The 25,340-nt window shown below is 41.3% G+C and overlaps 1 protein-coding gene across 1 annotated transcript; it reads left to right on the top strand.

Moving 5' to 3' along the window:
- Positions 1 to 22,651, top strand: kiz (kizuna centrosomal protein). The gene is made up of 15 exons (XM_083907654.1): positions 1 to 103; positions 529 to 591; positions 1,073 to 1,235; positions 2,386 to 2,460; positions 3,769 to 4,387; positions 4,529 to 4,763; positions 7,399 to 7,518; positions 8,172 to 8,336; positions 9,360 to 9,510; positions 11,492 to 11,654; positions 12,062 to 12,124; positions 13,350 to 13,454; positions 13,716 to 13,785; positions 20,474 to 20,520; positions 21,312 to 22,651. The coding sequence occupies exons 1-15, from the start codon at positions 39 to 41 to the stop codon at positions 21,413 to 21,415; spliced, it is 2,208 nt and encodes a 735-aa protein (XP_083763780.1). The 5' UTR covers positions 1 to 38; the 3' UTR covers positions 21,416 to 22,651.
- Positions 22,652 to 25,340: the final 2,689 nt, after the last annotated feature.

Here is a 25,340-nt window from a genome sequence, read left to right on the forward strand (position 1 = left end):
GCTTAGCAGCAGTGCCAAAACGGCCGTAAGTAGCAACCATGGCTTGCAGCGAGGACAATTACTATGAAAAGATAACGTCGATTCAGCAAAGCCTGCGACAAAGGTGAGCTCTCTGTGCTTTTATGTTAACGTGAACACGGCCCGGTTGAGACCGCGGGCTCGGGTTGAAACCTGTGCCGCCGTTTAGCTTCCCGCTGCGGCTTGTTACAACAGCGACATGCTACTAGCTTCCTAGCTAACGGGTAATGCCCGGGCAGCGTATAACTAGCTTGTTCACTAGCCTGTTTACCTCGTATGCTACCATACGCTAATAACGGCAACATTACTCTGGTTCATGCATGTACATGGTTAAAAGCTAACGTTAGGTCTCATTGAAGCTGGGATGTGTTTTTTTTTATATCGCATAGGCATTACAGCCAGTTAATAAGTTAATGGATACGCTAATAGTGCTAATAATCTGTAATTACACCATCACACAGCCATGTAAACTATGGAGATGCTACAGTATGTGTGTGTATGTGTGTGCAGAGAGAAACGGAGACTGGAGTTGGAGAGGGACTTGTTTGCTTACTCGAGATCTGATAAAAGGATGTAAGTTACCTTAAAATATATTCTGTTTTCTTTGTATTCATGGATTCATTATCATTTAACTTTCACATTAAGTAGTGGTTTATTGTAAAATAAATACAAGCTTTTGTAGTGAATTAGATTATATATTTAAGCATGATACAGTATATTGTTGTAAGCATGCATAATGAATACTTATAATTTTATTTTGCAATTTATTATTGGCTATTTGTGTTAGTGTGAAATATTTTGTCTGACAAAAATATCATTGTTGTGGTAAGGTGTGTCACAAGCACAGTGCCCTGTTTTCATCATAAATCATTCATAAGTGTTAATATCCCAAATCAAAACAGCAAAGCGTACGTGAATATAAGAGCTGAGGATTTGTTTTAAATTTGAAACATATTGTGCTTAACCTTTTCTTGTGAAAAGTCAAGTTCTTATGTTTTTGACTAAGCTCTTAGATAATATTTCTTTCTGAATAATAGTTCTCCACTGCCTTCAGCTTACAGATAAAGTGTTCCAAACTGCGCAGTTATCTCAAGGAAATCTCCAACAGGGAAGCACAAGCGAAAATGAGAAACCTTGAGCTTCTGAGAGATGTGGAGTGCATAGAAAATAGCATGAAGGAATATCACTCTGACCATGGTAGTCTGCAACAACAAAAGGTACATACACACAATTAAATCTGTCTAACATGCTAAAGATTTACTGTGGTTTATCCAGGTTTTTACAAACACCTTTGAATATTTTTTATTTATTTAAATTAAATAATCCTCACTTGTATTTTGAATCCCGTATATAATGACACAACCGGTACACACCTACAAATATTTCTTTTCCCCACAAGAAAAACATGTATTTACTACACATGCCCATTCACACATACTATTTGCTCAAACGCTTTGTTGTGATTTAGAACTATTTGCTTGCTGTTGCTCGATGTGACAACAGTAAACACTCAATTTGCCCAATTTATCACAACGTGCAAATGAACGAGGGAAAAAAAACAACAATGAGCCGGTCAGATTATCACTTTAAACACAACAACAGTGCTTGACAGCTTAATATCAAATTAACAAAATTGGCTAATTATGACTGGCTGAGTTAATTGCTCAATATAGAGACTCTGAAGTGCTCCAGAGGTTTAGTCATTCTCTCCCCTCAAGCAGTTGGTTTATTTCCTCTTGATGCTCTATGAATCCTCCATGTTTGTTGTTATTGCAATTGTCCCATTGCCCTTTCTTTCATTATGAAAGTTCTCTGTGTTTTATTTTAATGTCAACTCTGATGTTGTCGGTGCGATGAAAACTGACAATTCTGCTGAGGTGCATGCAGTCTTATATCTATTTGAATTAGTTTTGCAATATTTTAAATGTAGACATTTTGTAGGCATTCATGGAAGATGTGCTCCTATAGACTGCTGTTAGTTTTGGCACATTTAAGATAATCCAAGTGGCCTTAATCAGGCCATTGGTTTTTTTTAATTGGAGCTGGGATTAAAGCAGTGAGTCTGGCCTGTCAGATAAAATGACTGCCCCTAAAATGTCCGCAGTCATCTTAACAAGGGACACCCACTTGGGGAAACCCGCTGTGATTGACTGATGCTTGACAGTGTCACTTTCGCTGTCAAACCCTGTGCTTTTATACCACATACAGATAATATTCTGCGACACTGTCCATGTAAACTCCACTGTGTTGCATGCAGTGGCGGTTTACCCACCACAATATTAGTGTAATATTAATATTATAACCTTCATTAGTATATACAGCAGGTGATCTTTCTATCCTTAACATTTATTCTTACATTTGTCACAGGCTGACTTTTTCAGAAAGATTTCTAAACATATGGAGGAAAGAAAGAAAATGGATAAAGAGGTTGAGGCAGACAAGGTACTGTAATATGTGCAACACAGTTTGTCATAGCAATACAGGACTTATTTGTTTAAGTAGTAATGTCATTGTAATTAGTCGTGTGTGTGTTTGTATAGCTGAAAAGTGGTATTTGTTTTTTTTTTGTTTTGGTTGGATCCTTCTCTTTTCAAATGTTTACAAGGTTTAAGCGAATCTTAGTACTATCAAGCAGTGTTTTCAGCTTTAGGATAACAAAAGAAGGTGGACATTATGCTGGTAAGTCTGTAGAGGAGTCTATATTTATACTGTGTATCTGTAATAGCGCAGGTGTCTAATCCTTGCCGGTGCATCTGTACAAGCGATGCAGTTCAAAACCGTAGCTATTTTCTCCCTTCACTTAAAGCAGTTAAAGCTCTTTCAGATGAAATGTCTAAGACATCTCATAATAACTTGGAGCATGCTGTCTAGAGCAGTCACTTGTAACTGTGTGCAACCCCCCCATCCCCACATCCCCCCCACCAGCCTGTCGATATTGTAATGAGCAAAATGGTACCGTCACTCCATTATGCATACAAGCCATTGGCTTGCAGTGTGCATGTCCCTCAGGCTGCAGCATTCATTAAGGGAAGCTTACCGGGCTGAAAGCTGGAGACAGATGATAACGGGATATGATTTTCATATTTAATACATTCCTTGGAAGAGCACATGCGTGCCGCAGATTGATAGAAGAATCAATTGCTACTTTAGTGAAACACTTTCTACTTTGCCCTGCAGCTACCGATGGAATCACTCAGCCAAGAAATTAACTTTTCCTCTTTTTTTTTTTTTACCTACTTTGTGGATCTGCTGGGCAGGCTGCATGGTTTACAGTGAATGTTATTAAGCAGCTAACTGTTTGGTATTTAAGACGCTTATCAGAAAAGAAACAGAAGCCATGCGTTTTGTTATTATGTTTGGAGGAAAGCTTTTTTTTTTTTTTGCCCCTTCCCCACCCACCCCTTGGTGACATTGCAGACATGAATCAAAACTTGTCTGAAGGATTTCTAATAAGATTAAAAGTTAAAACATTGATCCTTAGACATTCTTCTGAAAGAGGTTGTGAAAAGAATTGAAAAGACCATGGCTCATCTAAAATACACTTATTCAGATCTGTAAAGTGCATACTTAATGTGTCGGAGTTGAATTTCTTTCAAAATAGGCTTGTTCAACAGAAGCAAGGATTTTGAGAAAAAAATTTAAGAATGTTATTTTCGTTTAGAAATAGTTTTCGTGCTGTAATGAAAATGTTAGTTGCCAAAATGAATGAAATGAGTAATAGATTCCTTTTTTCACACTTCACATTTACAGATCAAAGTTGTGCATAGAAAGCACTGGGACACCTCTCTCTCTCATCCGGCTAAGAATTTCACACAACCACCAACAATACATTTTATGAACCACCAGACCTCCATAGCATCTGGTGCTGAAGCTGGCACCACAAGTGTACACTCGCACCAAGCACGGCATCATTCACCCTATCGCAGCTTGCACTCTGGCGAACGTTCACCAAGTGGCCTTTTGAAGAACTTTAGAGTTAGCAGTGAGGATGCTGCCGGCAACCGAGCACATTTATCAGATGACATTTCAGACTCAAACGATTCCCCAGACGCCTGTAATTTGAGTGACAAACATGAAAGAACGATGGAGGTGCTCCCATCCGTTTGTGCCTTGACATGCGCATCTGTCAGTGTGCCTTTTGGAAGTGATGATGAACAGGAACAGTCACCTCTGGCGACCTTGACGGGACCTGAGCAGAAGAATCAGTCTCCCAGTGGCAGAGGCCTAACTGGGGCTAAGGATTCCCCTGCAGAGAACACCAACATCCCAGATATCACTCATCAGTCACCCATAATGGAAACTGCAGATGGAGGTCTCACCCTGGTGATGCCTGAAACCACTTTTGAAAAAGAAGCGCCGCATAAACCAGGTTTGAACTGTTATTTCTTACATTTTATCTTGTGATATAACGTTGGCATCGCCTCTTTACAGTGGAAAACACTTTACGTTTTTGTCCTTTTGAACACGGAAAAATAAGCCGTGTGATACTTTGCTCTCTGTTGAAATTCAGGCAGCCGTGAAAGTGTCAGCACGCCAAGTTCTGACGTGCAGTTGTCAGAGAGCAGTGATAGTGACCTGTCTATTTCTCTGACACAATCGGAGCTGGAAGACGATCTACTAGAAGATGTGGAATCTGAGAGAAATGCCACTTCTGCAGAGAGTCCTGATCACAGCCAGCACAGTCCAGATCCATCCCTCCATTCTGATGGGTCCAAGAACACATCATCAGCAGTGGCCTTGCAAAGGTATAGTATGTATATTGTATGTTTTTTTTGTTGTTGTTTGGAATGTTCAAGGTGACTAAGGATGTAGAAACATTTTGATTGTGTCATGCCAGATAGTCTTGTCAAAATGTCAAACATGCTGTCAGTATTTTTTTCCCAAGACAAACCTAAGCCAGCTAAGAGCGGTGAGAAAGTTCTGCATGGCCGTGCTGAACCACAGTGGCTGTGTTAATGATAGGAGCGAGCGAAAAACACCGCACATCGCCTTTTTTTTACCACCATCACATCTGAAGCTGACAGCGAGGATTGTGGGTCACGGTCCATGCCACTGTGCTATCTGTAGCTCAGCAGCAGCTGTGTGGCGGCGGTGGCAGTGATGCATCTTATAGGGAGAGCTCAGGACCTGTCACCAACAATATTGCCATAATCCAAGATAATGCTGTAACAGAGCAATTTTCTGCTTGAGAGACCTCAGGAAGTCCCCAGTGAAGGAGGAAATTTGTGGCACCATAGAGTGTTCTGGAGGGTGGGCATGTGGACAGCACTTACAGCCACAAATCCTTAGCGTGATGATGGCCTCTGAGTTGAAGGATCATTTTGGATGGGGGTTAGAGCTACAGAACATTCCACGTGAATGTTTGTTCCCAGAGCCTTTGCTGTTCCCTGGTGCAATATACTGTATTTCATGACCATGGATTTTTAAAAAGTAGGAGGAGAACTTAATTGTATTTTGTTTTTTTCCGTATTCTTAGGGGTTTCAGTCCCTGGGTTACATTTAAAATGCTTGTTTCCAATTTTGTCCATTTTCTAGATTAGTACCCAACTGTCCCTCGTTATTCAACACGGCATGTACTGTAATTTTCTGTAATAATACAAATGTCCTTTTGTTACTGTTCTCTGTGTATCAAAAGCAGGTATGAGGGATTTTTTTTGAGAGCGAAGTACTTTTGTTTGTGGATGATTACATGATTGTCTATACTATTTATGTTATGACCTCAAGGCGAACTGTAGTTCGCCTGGAACCGGGGAGGCGACAATGGGGGCAACGGCTCTCATTCTGAACATAGAGCGATTCTGTATACGTGAAGAGAACCAGAGGCTTTGATTTAAAAGTTGCAAGAACATCCAGTTTATATTCTCTCCCTCTCTTTCTCTGCCTTTTTCCTCTTTCTCTTAAGGTTAGAGTTTATTTCGCTACCTACATTCAGCTCGCAGTTAGGAAAAACAAGCCTGGGCAGTTCATTAGATTATCCCATTATATTTCTCCTCCAGCATGGTTGGGGTGAGCGACAGTATACGACTGAAATATCCTTCAGGTTTCTTTTTTTTTCGAGGAGCATCATAATGGCCTTGCTGTGCTCTGCTCTCGAATATACCGTCCCTGAACCGCACTTTGGATCTTCTCGATTAGGCACGGCATGTTGTACAATTAAAGCTCGTTTGTTAAAAAGCAACGCTCGTCTTAAAATACCTGCGCTCAGTGTGCGGTTATTGCTATTTTTCCCCATTCCTTTGTGTGTTAAATTTGCCGTCTTCGCCAGCGCGGCAAGATTCCCCTGACACCAGTCGCTCAACTCTGAAGCCATTCCGTGTGGTAAATCACCCTGGAGTCAGTACTGTACACTGCAGAGCAATATCGCTGCAGAGAGGCTGACCTTTCCCTCCTGGCTAACAATATACTCCTGATGATGTTGACATGTGGACAACGGCAGCATCTAAAGTGAGGTTGGAGACCTTGACATGAAAGCTGGCAACAATACACTGAGAGAGAGAGAGGTTTGCAGGAAAACACAACTAATTCACTTTCTCCCTCTCTAAAGGTCTCTTTTTTGAAGAGCATTGACAAATAAAGTGGAAAGAGAAAGATGACTATTTCAAGGCCCATACTGGTGATAAGGGAAAAGAAAAAAAAAAAAAAAAAAGGACAGCTTTTGCCTATGCTACTTCAACCACGCTGAAGAGGACTTAGCACCGACGAATGGCACACTACAGAATGTCATGGATATAATTCAAGCTGCTAGCTTAATCACGATGTTACCAGGAAACAACCTGCAAAAAAGAGGGCGCAATTGTTTGCTGACCCCTAACCCAGAAGCCCATTACAGATTGTCATAAATTCTCTTTGGCCCCCTTTTATGGCGGGGGGGCTCAAGATCTAACGGCTTGAGGCTTCTGGGAGAAATTCAAAGAGGGCCACCCAGAGCTTAATGCCCATGGAATAGATGGATTCCCAATATCCACATGCAATACACCTTTAGGTCTCATTTTGGAGCCTCACACGGGACCACATTAAAGTGACTTTTTTAAAATTGTGGTTAAAAAAATGTGTGGTTTTGCTTTTACATGAATAGTTTTGCCATTTAATTTCCTCGTCGTTAAATAAAGGATATACTCCAGCTGTTCTGCCAGCTGTAGTTTTGAATGGCATTCATTACATGTGACATCTTCAACAGTTTTCAATAGCCAAATTCCCGCACAGAGGGCACACCATTTTTTTAACGATCAGATTCCTCCTGCTGTCCTTGAGTGCGTCAGGAAGGAAATTGCCTGGACAAAATGTATCGCCAGCGTTTAACAAATGACAGGTCTATCGATCACATGACCTCCATTTTTATTGCCTTTTTCCGCACATAATGGGTAATGTGTTTTTCTTTAGACTCTCCCAGGAAGGACTGTTTAATCTGCTCGACGCCATCGAAGGACGGCTCCACGGTGAACGGACCACTTTGTATGGGGATTCTTCAGTTGATGGAAGACAACTCAATAGACTTATCGGGTACACTTTCTTCAGACTTTGCAATCTTATCTCTCGCTGTCAACACTGACATGGTGTGTATATTTATTTAATGACCGTGGAGCAGTTTGTGCAGATGAGGGAAAAAAACATGTTATCCTTCTGCTAAGGGCTCTCACTTTAGAGTGTCATCACCAACATGCACACGTCTTTATTTTTGAGGGGGTTTTCAAACACATGGGTTTGTTGTTTGGTAGTAACCACCCCTTCTGAATTGTTATTGGGAGTCGGGGGAGGTTTAGGATGGAGAATTTGTTTCATGAGACTAGGCTTATTTTTCATAATCCTTTTTTATTTTTCATAGCTTGATTAATTTACCATAATTGGACTTTGTATTGTAAAGTGTGGATAAATGTCCCGCAAAGGGAACATACTGTCTTATGCTGTTTAAACACGGTGTATAATTTTTCTCCACAGATGGAGTCAACAACCTATTGAGCAGTAAAGATAGTGACTCGTCTTGTGTCATGACCGTTTTTATAATGTTTGGTCCTGCTGTGAAATGATATGTGTACGGTCACTGGTGTGTATGATTATGCTTGCAGGTGCTGAGTGTACTCGCATGTACCTCCTGACCTGTTGGCTGAGCCTAGGAGTCCGTGGCAAACACTGACTGCTCTCTATAAATTCGGCAGCCTTTGTAACGGTGGTGCGGACTTGAACGACGAGGACCTCGGAGCATGTGGAGCCGTCGTCCTTCATGAGCTGCAGAGGTTGTCATGGAGCACGGCAAAGGGATGCCTGCTGCCACGGGATCTAGTGAGTTCTCACCAGTCCAGCTCTGATCCTACTGAAATAAGGTAAGGCTCCTGTTTTCTGTGACTGTGTTGTTCGTATGTGTTGCACTATTCTGTATAATGATGTTAATTCTCATTCCCTTTGAATAATAAACACATATCTATTTAATTCAATAATAAACAATGTGTTTGTTTTCTGTAATATAGCACGTGTTGTTTTGTAGAAATGCTATTTTTTCCCCCCAATGCAATTAATTTATACATAGATACTGGATAATGCAGAGCACAAATACCACTAATCTGAAAGCCACACGGTTCAATATGCCCGTCTCGTCCTTTTCATAAAGAAAGTGAGCAGATATACAGTATCGGTGAGTTCCACTTTTCAGACAAAGAGTGAAGAGCTGCCTGTGCATTTTTTTTATGACCAGACAGTGGGGGGAAGGGGGCCATGCAGTTCAACAGCCGCTGAGATATTGCACGCTGCGCATTCGATACAGTTTCCCTTGTCCACGACTGTAAAGGTTATCTTTGGTGGCACCTCGTTTAGTAACACTGCATGGGTGAATGTCATGAGTAAATTAAAATGCCCTATCTGTGACTTCCAGTCCTTTGGATAATGAGTAGTTGTACTCTGAGCCAAATCCATGATCTGCTTCACTACCCTATTGATTTCAATGAGACCTTTTCCTGCAATATACTCAGTCCTAAGAAACACATCTCGCAGTGTCCGTCTCTTTCCTGTGGGGATGCCTATTGGCTTTTTGACCTTTTATCCAGTTTTCAAATAAAAGATTTCTGTCTATTGCAGTCCCCTCTTTATTCAGTGTTAGCTGGAATTCATTAAAGAGCTACTGTTCAGTGTTCTCAAGCACAGAATCCAGTCTTTTTACACTTGATAAAGCATAATGCAATATATTTTTACTTTAATTTGGTTACATAATCGAAGCTTTGTTGTTAATGTGAAACAATGTCACTGCAAGGAGGTTTGATAATGACTAATCTTCACACGTCCTAGTGTGTATGCGATAAGAAAGCCTCCCGTTTTCTCTCCCACCAAACCCCACCCCCACCCCCTTACCACAGCACCAGCCTCCCTCCTGATGCCGCTCGGCTGTGGGATCGCTGGTTCAAGCACGCCCTTCTGCTCAAGGAGCACCGTGTCCTCAACACTGAGCATTTGGTCCAGCTGTTCACGCCACTGCTGCTGGAGCGCCATGCCTCTTACAGCCACCAGGTAGCGTTGGAGGCACATACTACTGCCTCTCCACACAAACACACACACACACAAAGAGAAGGTCACACACTTGCATAGACAAGCACCTTGTCCTAAAACAAGCAGACATTAAGACACAGTGATGACTACAGCAGAAACATGTTTTCTTTTTTTTCCCCCCTCATTTCCAAAAAGGCGAGTGTTTTTCTTTCTTTTGTTGTTTCTTGGCGCTGTAGTTGGTACTGAATGTCCTCTTTGTGCCGGGTGTTTGAAACCACCATCAGATCGCTCCACACGTTGACCCACACAGAAGGGAGATCCTGACCCATGTGCTAATCGCAAATCACAGCCTCTGCTTGGCGTCTTTCATCCCATGTGGAGAATTCATCGGAGAAACACTTGCATTTAATTTGTTATTAGTCAAAAGTGTAGCCATCACCTGGGTCCAAATGGATGACTGTGGGACACAATGGAAAGGACAGTTTTATATTTTCCACTCATTGACCGTGTGCAGATTATGTTTCAGTAAACAATTAAAGAAAGACTACATGTAAATGTTAAAACTCATAACCTAAATATAATGTCAAGAGATGTGTGAGGCATCTGTGCAGGAATGAATCATGTATACATGCAGCGTTTTATGTTATTAATTTTTTTGGACCCATCTTTTGGGGGTTCTTGTGGCTTCAAGATCTTGTTCCAGTGTCCCTGACGCAATGAGAGAAGCAAAGAGGAAGACTGTAGGGCCTCTTGAAAATATGAACTGACAAAAGGAGGAGAGGTGCTACCATCTACATCATTGTGTCCAAGTGCATCAGGAAAACCCTGATTGAAATTTCTCTCCCTTTACCTCTCTCTTTCTCCCACTCCATCTATTTCTTTCCCCCCTGCCTCCAGTTCACCGTCTCTTGCTGCATTTCTCTCTCTCCTCTCAGTCCTCTCACACAGCAGCTTACTCTCCGCACACAAGAGAAAACAGAAATTTCCATTCACGTCTTGCAGCCCCGGCTACTTGGACAAAATGGGAGCATGCAGCTCGCATGCACACACTCAAAGAGGCCCTTTGAATATTCAAGTGCTAACAGTTGCATTCATTGATATTTAAAATGCAGTGGGTCTGCGAGAGCCCTCAACTCTCAGTACATTTGACTAAATCTAGAAAAAAAAAGAACAAAGACGGTTATCTGGAACAAGGATCAAGACAGTTTTTTTTTTGTTACAGTGCAGCGGCATCAAATACCAGTGGCAAGCTCGGGTTGGCATATGTGTTTGCATCTCTTCCCCTTTCAGAAAATGAAAGCGTGTACATTGTCACTCTTCACTACGACCTACTGATAACAATTTACAAAGTACTTAAAGTTGGTTATTGTCAAAATCCTCCTGATCATCCGCTCCATATTAGTGCTCATTAAAAAGTTGCAAATGTCCATCTGAGGCTTAGAGGCAGCCTTTGATCACAAAAGAGAGATGATGATTGCAGGATTTGATATGGGGGAGGGAAACTAGGAGAGAAAGGAAATCGGTGTGTGGCATCTCCTTGCTCCTCATCTCCCGGAACAGCTCCTCTTAATTGTCTATCCTCATCTCCCCTGAGATGAAAATGAGCTGGAGAGGGAGGAAGAGAGCAGTTTGTCTCAATCCTTTCAGCCAAGAGGGGGGAGATATCTGGAACGTGTTGCACATTAACGCCAGGGTGATTGCATTCTTTAGGTGCTCCTCTAATCTCATGGATGAGAAGAGAGGGAGCAAAAAAAAAAGTGTGATTGAGAGAGAGAGAGAGCGGGAGTGAAAGTGTGCGAAAATTATCTTTTTTTAGTTAAACGAGTGAGAGAATTTGAAGTTATTTTCTCTTGGCGTTTAAACACGCTCTACGGCTGCACCTCTGAGTGAGCAGCCGTGGCCAAGTAAATGACTGGCCTAATCGGGGGGGAAGTTCAATTTGACACTTCCTTCAGAAAATGGCAACAATTAAGAATGTGGTTTTAATTTGTGCTGCTCGCAGGCCAAATTGCTGTTGAGGACACTTCTGTCCCGGTCCAGTGAGGAGTGTCCCTCAGCTGAGGACGAGAGAGATTCGTCTTCTTCGTCTCCGTGTGATTCTTCGCCTGTCATAGCTGACAGTGATTTGAAGCCTGCCAGGCCAGTGCAAAGGCAACAGATTCAAGGTAACTGGATATAAATTGAAAAAAAAAAATTCCAGGTATTCTGCAGTGTTTGAATGCTTATAGTTGCATAATATTACACTGAAAATGGTTTAGTTTGATTACATTTGTCAATAGATTCCTTGCAAACATTCCACATTGAGTTTCAGTTTTGCAGTTATATGGAACAAGGCCATTAAAAGCATTATGAATACTGCTATTTTTTTGTGCACCACCTCCACAGAGAAGTAAAACTTGTCATTTATGAACGAAAATCGATTTTACCATAGAGCTTTTTTTTTTTATGAATCTCTCACAGACCAGTTTTTCATGCAGCCTTCTATTCAGAGCTAAAGAAAGAACCCCCATTCCCGTTTCTATCCCAAGACTCCCTTCCTCTGCTTCTCACTATGTGCGTCCCTTTCTTACAGAACTACAAAGTGCTGAAGAGGACAGCCACGACGAAAGCCCCGTGGAAAGTGTTCCTATTAGAGGTAAAAAGGCATCGCTGGTGCCCCAGCATTCACACTGTCCTTATATTGTGTTTTGTTTTCTTCCCACTGCAGTGAATAATGGGCTCTTTTAAGCAGTGGCTGAGGCAGGATGATCAAGGTGAATCCAGGGTCAAAGTCCCACCTGAAGAGCCCTGCTAGTTCTCTCTAATTATCTGCAAGAAAACACTAGCCGCGTTTTCGGCCGTCGTCTGAGGCATTCTGGCAAAAATTGATAATGTGGCCCGCTTTAATTGTCTGGACGTCAGGGTGGGAAGCGCAAAAAGATCTGTCGTCGCTTCTCATTATCTTCTAAACAATGCTCTGGCAAGGCTGGACTTGAAAAATACTAGATGTGAAGGCATCCTGGAAGCAGTTGGCATGCCCATCCCTCAGCTGAACCTCTGAAATGCAAAGCAATCGTATATTACCCTTGGTCTATCAGATTTCCTGCTGGGTGTTTGGTGTCTGCATCCCTAAGGTGCACAGCCAGTGTAAAAGAGTCCAGTTTCCACTTAATCAAAAGAGACATAACCAGCGTTAAAAAAAGAAGCAGAATAAAGATTGTGCAAGGAAAAAGGTTTTGCTGTGCTGGGCAACATCAGTGTCACAATCAAATACCATGACTTGATAGAAAATGTCAGTAATTGCCAAGACAGAATTCTGGGTCGACAAAGTGTTTTTTTTTTTTAAGATTACATATGAAAGCTTTGCCTATATAGTGTGTGTTTTAGAGATTCAGCGATTGCCATGCACTATACATAGCATATAGTTCCAGAAGAATTATTAAAAGTAATATCTATTAGCGTTTTAGACACATCATTGAGACAACAACCCATTTATTATCTACTTCTGCTCTGTTGATTTTTGCCAGTGCAGTCTCAGTGCCCCTCTCAAATATGATACCTGCTTTAGAGTGCTGGAAAGTAATTATGAGTGTTTTTTAAAACAGAAAATCAATCATTGCCTTTCCTGCGAGGGGATGCCGAGATAATGCGAGATGCTGATTGCTGTCTCATGGAAACTGTAGCTCCATACTGTAGGCTTGAATCAACAGCTTAGCTGATTGAGCCGTGTTTTCACCCTCTCTGTACGCCGGTGAGACCAAAAGCCTCAGCTACTGAAGCGTGTTGTCTCAACACACACAGAAACCTCTGAAAGTTGGAAACCTGGCTTTTAAGCAAATATTTGACTGTGTGTGTGTGTGTGTGTGTGTGTCCTTGAACAGAGACAAAAGCATATCAGTTACTCAAACAATCAGCCATGCAGAAAAGGCAGCAGAGCTCTGGAGAGGAGGAGGAGGACGACGAGGAGGAGGAGGATAGCGTCTCAGGTAAGAGACGTGGTCGACTCAAGTAGCAAACAATTGGAGCAGAACCGTTGGCCAACTGTGGCATACGTTCTCACAGTGTGAACTGTGAAAGTTTTCAGTTGAATTTGAATATCTTGGGAAGAAAAAAAGCTAAAATATTATGCTTCAACAATCTCCTGCATTCCTTACCACACTTTTCTATAGAAGCATGTATTAGCTAATTAGCTTGTGATGAGATGTGCGAACGGAATGGTTTCATCCGTCATTGTTTGCTCTTTTAAGGAATAAATCGTGGCCATGAAGAGGACCTGGGGAGGGCCAAACACTCCTCACATCAAGACCCTTACCCCTGGTAAGAACATTGTTTTTATTCAACAGGCCACAGGAAATGGGCCACCAGACACCAGAGTGGTTGATGTACATTTGCATGGCAGCTCTAATAATTCCCTGTTCATTTCCATAAGATCAATTGGGCGCCACCCATTAACTCCCTTACAAAGACAAAAGGCCTCTGAAGCCCTCACTTACTCACTGTTTGCTGGGTCGAGCCAGGTTTTTGAAATCAGAAGCAAAACATCCACCACGAAAAATAAATTGGAGTCGTAATCTGCATAGACTTCAGCCTTATTGTCAGAATGCAAACAGATCATGTCAAGAAGAGAACCGGGGACAACTGTTTTGGAAGAAGCAGCCTCGAGTGTTGACAAGGACAAATGTCCTTTGATTTTTCACCCTTGAAACACATTTAGGCTGCTCAAATCAGAGCCATAAGTGGGTCGGGAAAAGAACATCTAATGATAAATAGCTCAGTGGAAGCTAACACCATCACAGTAACATTTGAATATCAACACGACTTCATCAAATCTCCAATTGCCTGTCGGGTCCTCAGAGCACCTCTTCACAGCAAACCCATTTGGGCTGTCGTAATGGCTGGGTAAACGTTATGAGGAATAATCTTCTCTGATTTCATGTGATTACTGGGCACCATGCTGACACAAGGGCTGAAGTCTGTATCCCCCCGGCCTGGCAAGCAGGCACTCCCAGTTTGCCTATTAGCCTAGGGAAGGGCCTAATGGGCCGGCTCTATTGTGGTCCTCATAGCTGCTGATGTCTGCCACCGCCAGTCCCAGTGTCCACGCTCTTTAATAAACATGAGCCAATTTTAGGCCCAGAACCTCTCAGATGGTGTCTGTCTCCATGTCATTAATGTGCATGGGAAACCCGCAACACATGTAATTAAACAAGAATCTGCAGAGGAGAAACAAATCTGTGGCGAAACACGATCGTGTGTGTGTGTGTGTGTGTGTGTGTGTGTGTGTGCATAGTGAAATAGAACAAATGGGTAGTTTAGCGTGGCAGACACTCACTGGGCTTTGTATCTGGCAGCATCAAGAGCTGCTAGTTTCCACTGTCGTATGACAATTGTCGATTTCCACTGTCTTTCCTCAAGCAGCCCACTTACGACAGACTCTTCCTGTGCTCTATTGTTGCCATCAGTGTTCTGGAAACCCTGAATGAAGAAGCACAACACTGCAGCATACTCTCTCTCTCTCTCTCTCCCTGACTCTGACTCTGCCAACCCCCCCCCCCCACACACACACACGCACACAAAACAAACTTGTTAATTATTCACGTTATTTTGTCAGCGAGCTGATGAGTGACTTCAAAAGGAGGATGGAAGTGGACTCAAAATACAAAAATGGCTTCTTCTCTGTTGTCTTAGACAATAATTATGATTTGCCAGTTAAGCCTAGTCTACAGCAAGAGGGATTGTAGTTTAAAGCAGAAGCTTTGGTGCAAAAAATGCATTTATAGCCCTTTGTGAGGCGCCTCATTATGTGTGGGCCTGATTCATTAAGTAATTGGTTTGCAGTTGTTTACATGAGTATTAAGGCCTTCTATTCAGGGCCTTTGAGAGATACATTGTGCAAATGTTGCATGTTATGAATGCAGAATGAGAGGCGGGGGGCCAGTCCTATTGGCTAAACACTGCACTCGGCTGAAAAGCGAGAGAAAAGCACTGCGTACTGCTTTGCATAGCAATGACTAGGGCCTTAATAAGCTTTACAGATTAAATACATGCAGTCTATACAAGATGCAAAGAGATACTCTTAACACATTTATATGTGCTCATTTCACTATTATGGTGTTTCGAGAGAATTGAGGTCTTTCATATACTTTTTTCCCCCCCCCTCCTCTCCCCCACTCTCTTCCTTGCTCTCCCCCACACAGTGTTTTTCAGTCAGATACTTTTATAGAATGTTCTGTTGATTGTATTATAAGTCTCGGGGGGGTGAAGCGACTGATCTGCAACATTTATTAAGGATTTGTTCATTAGAAATCTTTTGCTGTCTTTGTGAGTGGCAAAGTAAAATCACTTTGTGGTTGAGTGGGGATGAAAGGAATAATGCACGAAGGAGTGAGTCTTAATAAGCAGCTGCACTCCATGTAAAGACCACTTGTTCCCCTTTGTACGCGAGTGCATGCCACTGCTTTCTCTCGTGCAAAGCGTCATTGTGCTTCTTTCTACTGTAGGCATTTCAGATGCCACTCCTTTCTTATTTTTATTTTGAGTTTTTTAATACCTTTTTTTTTTTTTTATCCCCGCGCTCCCCCCCCCTGGTTTTTGATCTGAAAAAATGTTTTTAACACATGTGCACACACACTCGTACACACACACACAAAGCGTAATCCGTCAGCCAATGGTGCAATGATTGTTGTGCCTAGTGCCTGCTTGACAAAAACCTTGACTCAACAATTAGTGGTTTACAGCTTTGCCTTGGACAACAGGATGTGCTCAAGCATTCGACCTCAAATCACTCGGTGTCAAAATCAGAAGCTCTCTCTCTCCCTTTCCCTCTCTCTCATTGGGAGGTGATGTTTGTGGATCTCTGACTGTTCATCGGGAGGAGGGATGGATGAGTGAGGGAGACATGAGCTGAGAGGAGAAAAAAAAGTGGAGGGGTGGGGACTTGGAAAGAGAGAGTGGGAGATAGAGGGAGACAGAGAAGCAGGAACGACGTTCGCGAGTCAAGGAAAACACATGTAAATAGTTTATCTGGCAATATGATACTTCAGTCTAAGCAGCAGCATCTGCAACTGTGTGATCATATTCTTTGTAGAATATATCCTCTTAAATCCTTTCTTTTAATTGACATGAATTAGTCGAGCCGCTCCTTCAAAACAAATAAGAGAGTAATGTGAAATCCAGTGTCAAAACAAGACAGTGAAGGCAGCATTTAGAGGCTCCAACCAGTGGAGGTCACTGTCCTGCACTGGCTGTCTGAAAGCAGTAGAGAAAAGCACTATAACAAAAAGAATCAGATCTAATTTCTATGCCTTATATATATATACATATATATATATATATATATATATGTATATATATAGCCATTTTAATGGTGTTACTTTAATTCAGGCTTGATGCACAGTCTATTACTCAGACACACCAATGCACATATCACGTTGCTCAAATAACAAGTGTAATTTCTCTAAGCTGTTTGTAGCAAAAGAAATGCATGAATAATAAAAAAAAAAAAAAATCAAGGATTGAAATAAAGCAATTTTCTATAGGTGGTATAGGTTTTTTTTTTTTTTTTTTACCACTCTATAATGAACCTCGATCATATCCTGCTCCCCATAATGTTTACATGTTCTGATGTTTGTGCGTCGCCTCACGTAAATTACGATGGATAAAAACCACGTAGTAATAGATGAGTGATCTGTCCTTCAGTCAACCTTGCACTGGCTGTCTCCACTAGACTGCCACCAGTCAGCCAAAGAGCAGTGCTGTTTTGAAATCATTGGCCCGGCGCCGCTTAGCGTGAGCTGCAGTACTTACTCAATGCCAGCAGAGAGCACTCACATGTTAGACAGCACCCACTCACAGTGCACTCACAGTTGCCTCTCACTGTTTGCCCCCTCTGAGGGCTATATCCTGCTACCATTCAAGCCCAGTAGAGTACATCTAAACGGAGCCTAAACAATGTTTCTGCGGGGTCATAGCTGGGATGGGAGTAGGAGTTGATGGGAATGATGAGGTGATGGGTCTCCCTTTACCTTTAGACAAGCACCGCTGTGCAAAAGTGCCATTGTGCTATTAGCATTTGTACGTGGGTGGCAGGAGCTTAAAAAAGGCCAAGGTAAATAAAAGCAGTTTTGCAGCTATCAGCGTGTGCAAGCCAGTATTAATGCTTGGTAAGCATTATTTCCTCTCAGAGTCCTAACATTCGCCCAATGTGTACTATTGAAATCGGTCTTCAGTGACTCCCAGAAAACGTAGTCTTGTCTTACACTCACAGCCGCTCCAACCTCTTTAATTAGTGTAGTAGAACGCTATGTTCTTAAAGAGGGGGTCTTTATTCTGCATGCTATTGGATGTTTATTACAATACGACACTGGGGACATTATTATACAACACAGTGGAGTTTTTTTGTGATTGCAGCCGCTGTATTTTTCTACGGTGTGCCGTCTGAGCTGCACAGTTCATCTTTCTAACGATGCAGCACTTTGTAAAACAGAACCAGGATCAAGCAAAGCAGGAGTTGTTGTGTTTGAGTCTGCTGATTTAACATTTTCTCTGTTCCAAAACAATACACCAACATCGTTCGGTGTGTACATACGCTCTTAGAAATAAAAGTGCTAAGTAGGACCATATAATGTTCTTCTCATTGTCCTCATAGGAGAACCCTTCTGGAGGGTTCCACCAAGAACCCCTTTAAAACCCTTTATTCAGGAAAGGGGTTTTAAAGGGTTCTCTGGATCAAAATGGTTCCATTAGTGTTACCAAGAACCCTTGAAAAACCCTTTTCTGAAGCAAATGGTTCCACGAAGAACCTCAGCCCTTGTTGAGGAACCCTTTTGGAACCCTTATTTCTAAGAGTGTAGTAAGTTATGGTAAACAGTCGTGTGATTATGTATACTTTTCACATTTAGTTTCCCTAGTTCGCCACTTCATTAGAAAACAACGCAACAAACCCCGATTTGATAACAATGTCTGAGATATGCAAATTGAGGCGTCGCGTTTACTAAACAAATAAATTAAACGACGGCGGAGTGCGCCGTGTTTAAAATTCAGACCGTTTTAAAAGGTCACTTTGAAATCAATACATGAGATAAACAACAATATGAAACGATTGCAAAAGGCCATAGAATGAGAACAAGCGAGGCATTTTGGGGCGGGGGGGGGGGGAGAAATAGACGTTACAATAGCTATAATTTGCATCATTTTACACATTACATTCAACTCTGTCTGCCGCAGCTTGTAAAACACTGTCTGTCCCCAGTCTTACATATTCCGATTATTGCCTCAGTTAAGGGAAACTCAGCAGAAGATGAACTGGCATAATGTTTATGGAAACAGAATATTAGATCGGTGGGGTCAGATCCAGACTAGGCTGCCTATGATAATAGCCCTGTCTTGAAATCAGCTCTGTCCCTCAGTGAAGTGGAACAGCTGATAGACCATTCCCATTGCGGGGGGAAGTTGGAGAAAAGAAAAGCCCAATTTACTCCCCGTAACAGCTATTATTGTGGCAAAGGAGAGGAAGTAATCGTATCAGATTATTGCTGTATTTTTTGCGGCTGGAGAGTCTGGTGAAGATCTGCTGCCTAACAGTTGTAAATGGATGCTCTTCTCCCTGCGGTTTAGTTTGCGCTTCAGTGTTTTCAGTCTCTCCAAAAAAGCGGAACGTGGATAGCAGTAATCGTAATCCTTAGTTCCCCCTTCATGTTTATGCATTCCTCACCATGATATCCACTCACATATATTACACTAAAAATGTACATGACAAGTGTATATTAAAGCATTTAGTGTGTGCCTGTAGAGATATGAAAATCACAAAAACTAATAGAAGTACATGATTCTTTCTAATAACGCTGCACAGAATCACTCAAATGTTTTCCACAGGACTGGATTATAACATTGCTCAGATGGCAAACAAAACCTTTCGGGGTTATTTTTTCACTTGCACAGCCTCTGTGTGGATTTAGCAGGAAGTTTGTATCCGCATGCGACTGTAAAGGTTATATTCTAATGTTTATGGTGGCTCAGTGGCGTGTTGCCTATAGCACGAAGCAATCTGCTCACAGTTAGGAAGGGGAGGTGGCGTTGTGTTTTTTCTCCTCCAGCTCATTCTGTCTTGAGTGGTGCAAAGCAGCAATATATAGTTTACAAGATAGCAACGGGAACGCAGCCAGAGTAATTTGGTCCTTATCCTCAATGTACAGTCACATGTGCCAAGACTTAGCTGAGAGAGAGAGAGATGGGGAGATGAGAGTGATTGAGAGGATGACAATCAGAGAGGTCATGGGTCTGAATTGATGCAGATGGAGGAACACGCCCGATGGTTGCCTTTTTTTTTGTGCTGCTTAAAACTGTGCATCTTTTTTTCTTTCTTTCTTTCTTTCTAAGGAAAACATCAGCTCATCTCTGATATACAAGGACCAAACAAATAAGCCATATGGATGTGTATGCTAACCTGGGAGATGATGAGGATATATTGTGGTTTTTTTTTGTGTTTTTTTGAATAGGCTCTGTGATGATGTAAATTAAAGAGGAGGCCTTTAAAATTGGGAAGCGGGAGGCCTGATTGCATATGCATTGAGATAGATCAAAGCCTTTTCAGAGGGCACACATTTACATAGCGATATCACCAGAGCTATGGGAACCTGGCAACCCTGGTCTTTGGACTGTTTTAGAATAAAGAGGGCCTTGTGGAAGTCCTTTGGCACAATTAGAACAGAAGTCAAGGAAGTTCCCTCTAGTCCTCCCGCTATCATTCACTGGGTTTGTCACAAGTCAATTTTTGTCATAGTTGCACGACTTATCTTTTGTCTTCTATAAGATCATTCATTCACTTTACATCACAAAAACTAGTTCTGGTGAAATATTTCTTAATTACTGTATTTCCACTGCTGTGTGTGTGTTTTCTTATTCTATATTTATGTAAAATAATCACCTTTTAGTTATGTTTTTTTGCAGGTATTTTTCAGGAGGGAAATCATAACTTCACATGTCTAATAACTGTCTGTGTTTCCAGGAGAGAAAAGACTAACTCAAAGGCTCATTCTGCCATGCAGTCAAAAGGTGAGAAAAGAAAGAAATCAGCATTTGAAATGTGTGTTAAGACACTGTATGAAAAAAAGGTTAATTACACTGAACCATAGAGAGGGTTCATGCATTAACAAATATGAAGTTATTATAAACTTGAACTTCCTAAGTGTGCCGGCGGTTTTATGAAAATGTTCTGTAAATACAGCGATGCCTTTTGAAGATGTGTACATGAAAAACCCTAACCTTGGAGCCAAATCTTGAAAGCATAGATTCATGACTTTGGTGAGCACGAGCTAATCCTCCGGTAAATGATTAATAATAATCCGTTCTTGCAAGTGTGTGTGTGTGTGTGTGTGTGTGTGTGTGTGTGTGTGTGTGTGTGTGTGTGTGTGTGTGTGTGCGCAAGTGATCAAACTTTTAACAAAAAGTCCAAGGATGATGCGCTGTGGGTGATTCATGAACAGATACGGTGATTGGGGGGGGTGGGGGTTTGTAGTGTCCATGTTGTGACACTTTCGGGTGCTACTGTGAAATCTGATTTTTACGTGTATGTGTGATTACATCACTCACGGATGCGTTTTATTGCTATGAAAGAAGACAATGTGCGAGATTGCACAAAAGCTGCACAGCTAAGACTTTAGCGGCCAACTGAAACTCAAGGTCGGTTTAGCTTAAATGAATTTAATTTAATTCCTTGAATTATTTCAAAAGGTTGTATAACTAAATAATATATAAAAAAAATGTGACACTGTTTTCGAAAAGGAGCTGAATTAATCATTTAATCTTTTGTTGCCCCCCCCCCCCCATGTGCCTTATTTGTTCAGCGCTCTGGGAGGATTCGGATGACAGCAACTCAGAGATTGAAGCAGCTTTACGTCCTCAACCTTTCAACACACACAACAATGACATTGACGACTTCTATGACTGACGTTTTTCTTCGGAGATATTTCTTTTTAAACGACGCTGCTCATTGGCTGCAAATTTCCCCCGGCAGTTTGGCTCACAGCGTTTCACCTCCTGACCGTTATTCTAGCGGCCCGCATTGTAAATCACACGCACGCCGTATCGTGAAAACAAATAATAAAAGTTGACAGCTCTCACGCTGGGTAGAAGTGCGTGAAGAGTTGTCCAACACTCTGATGTTAACCCTGCTTCAGTCTCTTTATCTGAACAACTCTCGCGGCTCATAATAACAGCTCGAAATAGATTAAACGGATCTTTTAAAGCGATTTGTTTGCACTAGGCTGGAAATCATGCATTTTGAATGCAGCAAGCATTCTCCGAGTGCTCTGCCTCCCGCGTGCTCGAGTGTAGTGATGTGAGTCACCTGTGAAAACGACAAAGCACAATGGCCACTCGGCGTGCTGCTGCGCGACCTGTGAACCCCGCTGAAGAGGCACATCTCCCAGGACACAAAGTGTTGCTCCGCCAACAAACTCGTAATATTTACTCCACCGCCACATATTTCACAGCTGCTTCTTTTCAGGATTGTGCTCAAAGAAATACAAAAAAAAAATGCATCTCTAAACTGACAAATGAGTCTCAGGATATATCATTTTACAGCACATTGAACATTCAGTATCTATTAATAACTTGGAGCTACTGTGTGGGCAGCGACGCTCCCAAAGTTTACATTTATAGTTCATTATTTCTGCGGTGTAAATTTCCCCAAAACTCCTATTCTGGGATGTGGTAAAAGCCCCTGGCATTTAGTGTCAGCAGGATTCCATTAGTCAGCTTTAGGTGACTTTACATGCCTGAACCTTTTAAAGTAGGACTCCACATTCATTACCAATAATGGCTTCAGACAGACCCTGACCCACCGCAGAAAAGGGACCGTAGCGGAATAATTTGGAGTCTGCTAAAAGGCTCCCTAACATAATATCCATGTTAAGGAGCATGTCAACAGATACTTGTGTGTGACAGATAGCTGGTGGTGGAAGTGGAGTAATATTGTACTAATGTGTACTAACACAATAACATTTTATAAAAAAAAAAAACGTGTTTTATTCCACGCCAGAGAGACAATGGCGATAATGACAATGTTCCACTCTTACGTCAGTCTCTTAAACGCGGATTCGTCTCCAGATTGAAGAATAAACTCACATATGATCAATTATTTCAATGCATGGAAGCATTTCCTCCTTTAATAAAACTCTGATTATAATAGGTTCAAAACTGGGTTGGCGTTATTGTTGTAAATGCCATGAAGTCTGCATCAACACGGGGGTCTTTGATTGAAGTCATGTAATGTGGGTGTTTTTGTATAAAAGCAAAAGAGGTATTCATCAAATTGTATTTCTACATTGCAAATCAGGGCCATTATTAATGCTTTTATCATATGACTGGGGCAGAGATTGAGAAGCCTGACATTGCAATGGTAAAAAAAAAAAAAAAATTGATATACGGGTGGGTGTGGACTCTTGTTTCTTGTGCATTTCTATAAAATGAGAAACTCAAGGCTTTGTCTCTTTACAAAAAAAAAATGTGAAGGTATCACCAATCTAGACTCCTCTGTCCTTGATAACTATAATAACATGTCAATCCAAGAGTAATATTCAAATTATTCCCACTGGTTCAATGTGAAACCAGAGGGCACAGAGACTGCTTGACTGCAAACGCTGTTTCCTTTTCAGATGGAAATATAAATAATACAAAAAAAATAAAAGTGCAATTGTTGCGACAAGGAAACTTAAACAGAACATCTGTGAGAGGCAATGTCAAGACTTACACAATGTTTTAATTCATATTCTGTCGCTAAAAAAAAAGTTCCATGGGTAACTTAAGTTTCTGAGTTTTGCATATTGGCAGCGGCTTCAAGAAAGGAAAAAAAAACAACATAATTTAACTTCAGAGATTGATGTTTTGGATCTCAAGCTGGAACATAACCTTTTAATTGGATGTTGTGTGGCTTAATGTAGGAAAAATGAACTTATAAGAACCCCAACAGTAAGAGATGAAACTGGTGTAATTCAGCTACCAGAACACAATGACTCATTATCATTATTATACATTATTATGTGTATATAATTAGTTAATGAAATGAATGAACGTTGCTAATCTCATTAGTCGGCACTAGAAATACTTCTTAGTTAACCCTTAGGTGCTCAGATCTGTTATCTTCTTCATGTGTTGTTGAGTCAAAGTTGTGATTCATTTGAGCTAAAGTAGCGATAATTGTGCAGACGTTTCTTCGTGTTCTTAAAAACGAGCCCAAGTGAACTTTGACCTGTGACGTATTTCCAAATTTCACCAATTCCGTCCGGTTATAAACATTGTGAGTACTTTTTGCGCAGGTATGCTTGGTGAATATTAAAAAAAATATATAAATATATTCATCATCCATAAAATCCTCCTAATATGTCACAGAGACTCAGGTATAATGTTCATTTAACAAACTGAACTCACCATCAACAACAGTACAGACAAAATATTTGCATTAAAAAAAATATTTTGCAGACTGCAAATCATGTTTATGTTTTGAAATCATGTTTTGGCATTTGGCGCCACCTACCGCCGTCTACCAATCATTGCAGTCAGTAGAGTCTCAGCTGCCGAGCAACCACGGGTTGCCAGTTACGACAGAAAACGAAACCTAAAAGACCTCGGTATTTTGAATTTGTATGTAGTAATCGTTTTTGGCCACATTCTTACATATGGCGCCTTTAAACATAGCAGCCTAAATGCTCTGTGTTCTAAGGGTTAAACTTCTCGATGAAAAATCTAAAATATGTGGTTAGTTTCCAATGACAGGGATGAATGTTGTAAATCAGCAAAATGACATAAAAGTGGGACATGTTTATAATGTATTTGAGTGCAATGTTTCTGTGCAGAACCTCCATTGCAGCACGTTATTTCATTTGTTTTATTTAATGAGGACAATCCCATTGAGATCATGAACCTCTCTTTCAAGAGAGTTCCTGGCCAAGGTAGGCAGCCGACAATACAAACGTACACAGTTAAAACACAAACAGAAAACAAATAAAATGATCAAAAAAAAAGAAAAAGTAGATATTGTGGCGTTGGGCTCAAGAATCCTCAGTTTGGATTTGAAAGCACTCAATGAAATTAACTGGGTTAGTTTCCGGTCTTTTCTGCAACAAGCCCTTTTTACCCAATTCAGTACGGGCATATGGAACAGAAAGCAGCAAATGATATCTCGTCTCTGCAATCCAGTCATCGTGATCCATCAGCGAAAAGAAATACACTCGATAAAAAGACAAAATCAAACAAGATCAGCTTTCTCTGGGCCGATTGCATTGACTCCCTATTTGGAACGTTGACCGCACACGCGGCCCTGCAAAATACTGGGTTTAGGCCTAAAATGTTTGTGAAAAGTTGCGTTTGTTCAAGTCCATAAGGATTTAATGTGAGGTATTGTAAGCATCACTGCTGAATAGTTTCCCTTTAAGGAGTCAAAACCATGTTTAATTATAATTAAATCCCAAGAGTAAATGATTGGACATATACAGTAAATAAAATCATGTAGCCAGGTTAAAGACGAACATTAACAATGGTATGGTTTTGCTCTCATATGTCGGTGTAATGTATTCCCGTTTGCTGGACAAACCAGGGCTCTCGAGGCTGTCGCGCTTCCCATTCTCCTCCTCGCTCCTACTTTTATTTTTGTTTGTGAATAATCATTTAAAGCGAGGTCATTTTGATCTTCTGCCTCAATAGGCCTCAATTAAATATTCATTCATTCTGATGTGGCCTCTTCAGCAGCTTCTTTGGTATGTGTGTTAAGGAGACAAAAGGCTGTGCTTTTGATTACACAAGCTTGGGCTTTTTCAAAGAGATCAGGCACCATTATATAGAGTTAAACAATCTTTTCCACCAATCAACCGAGTTCT

The sequence above is a fragment of the Microchirus variegatus genome (assembly GCF_963457635.1).
Source record: "Microchirus variegatus genome assembly, chromosome: 21".
In the NCBI taxonomy this organism is placed as follows: domain Eukaryota; kingdom Metazoa; phylum Chordata; class Actinopteri; order Pleuronectiformes; family Soleidae; genus Microchirus; species Microchirus variegatus.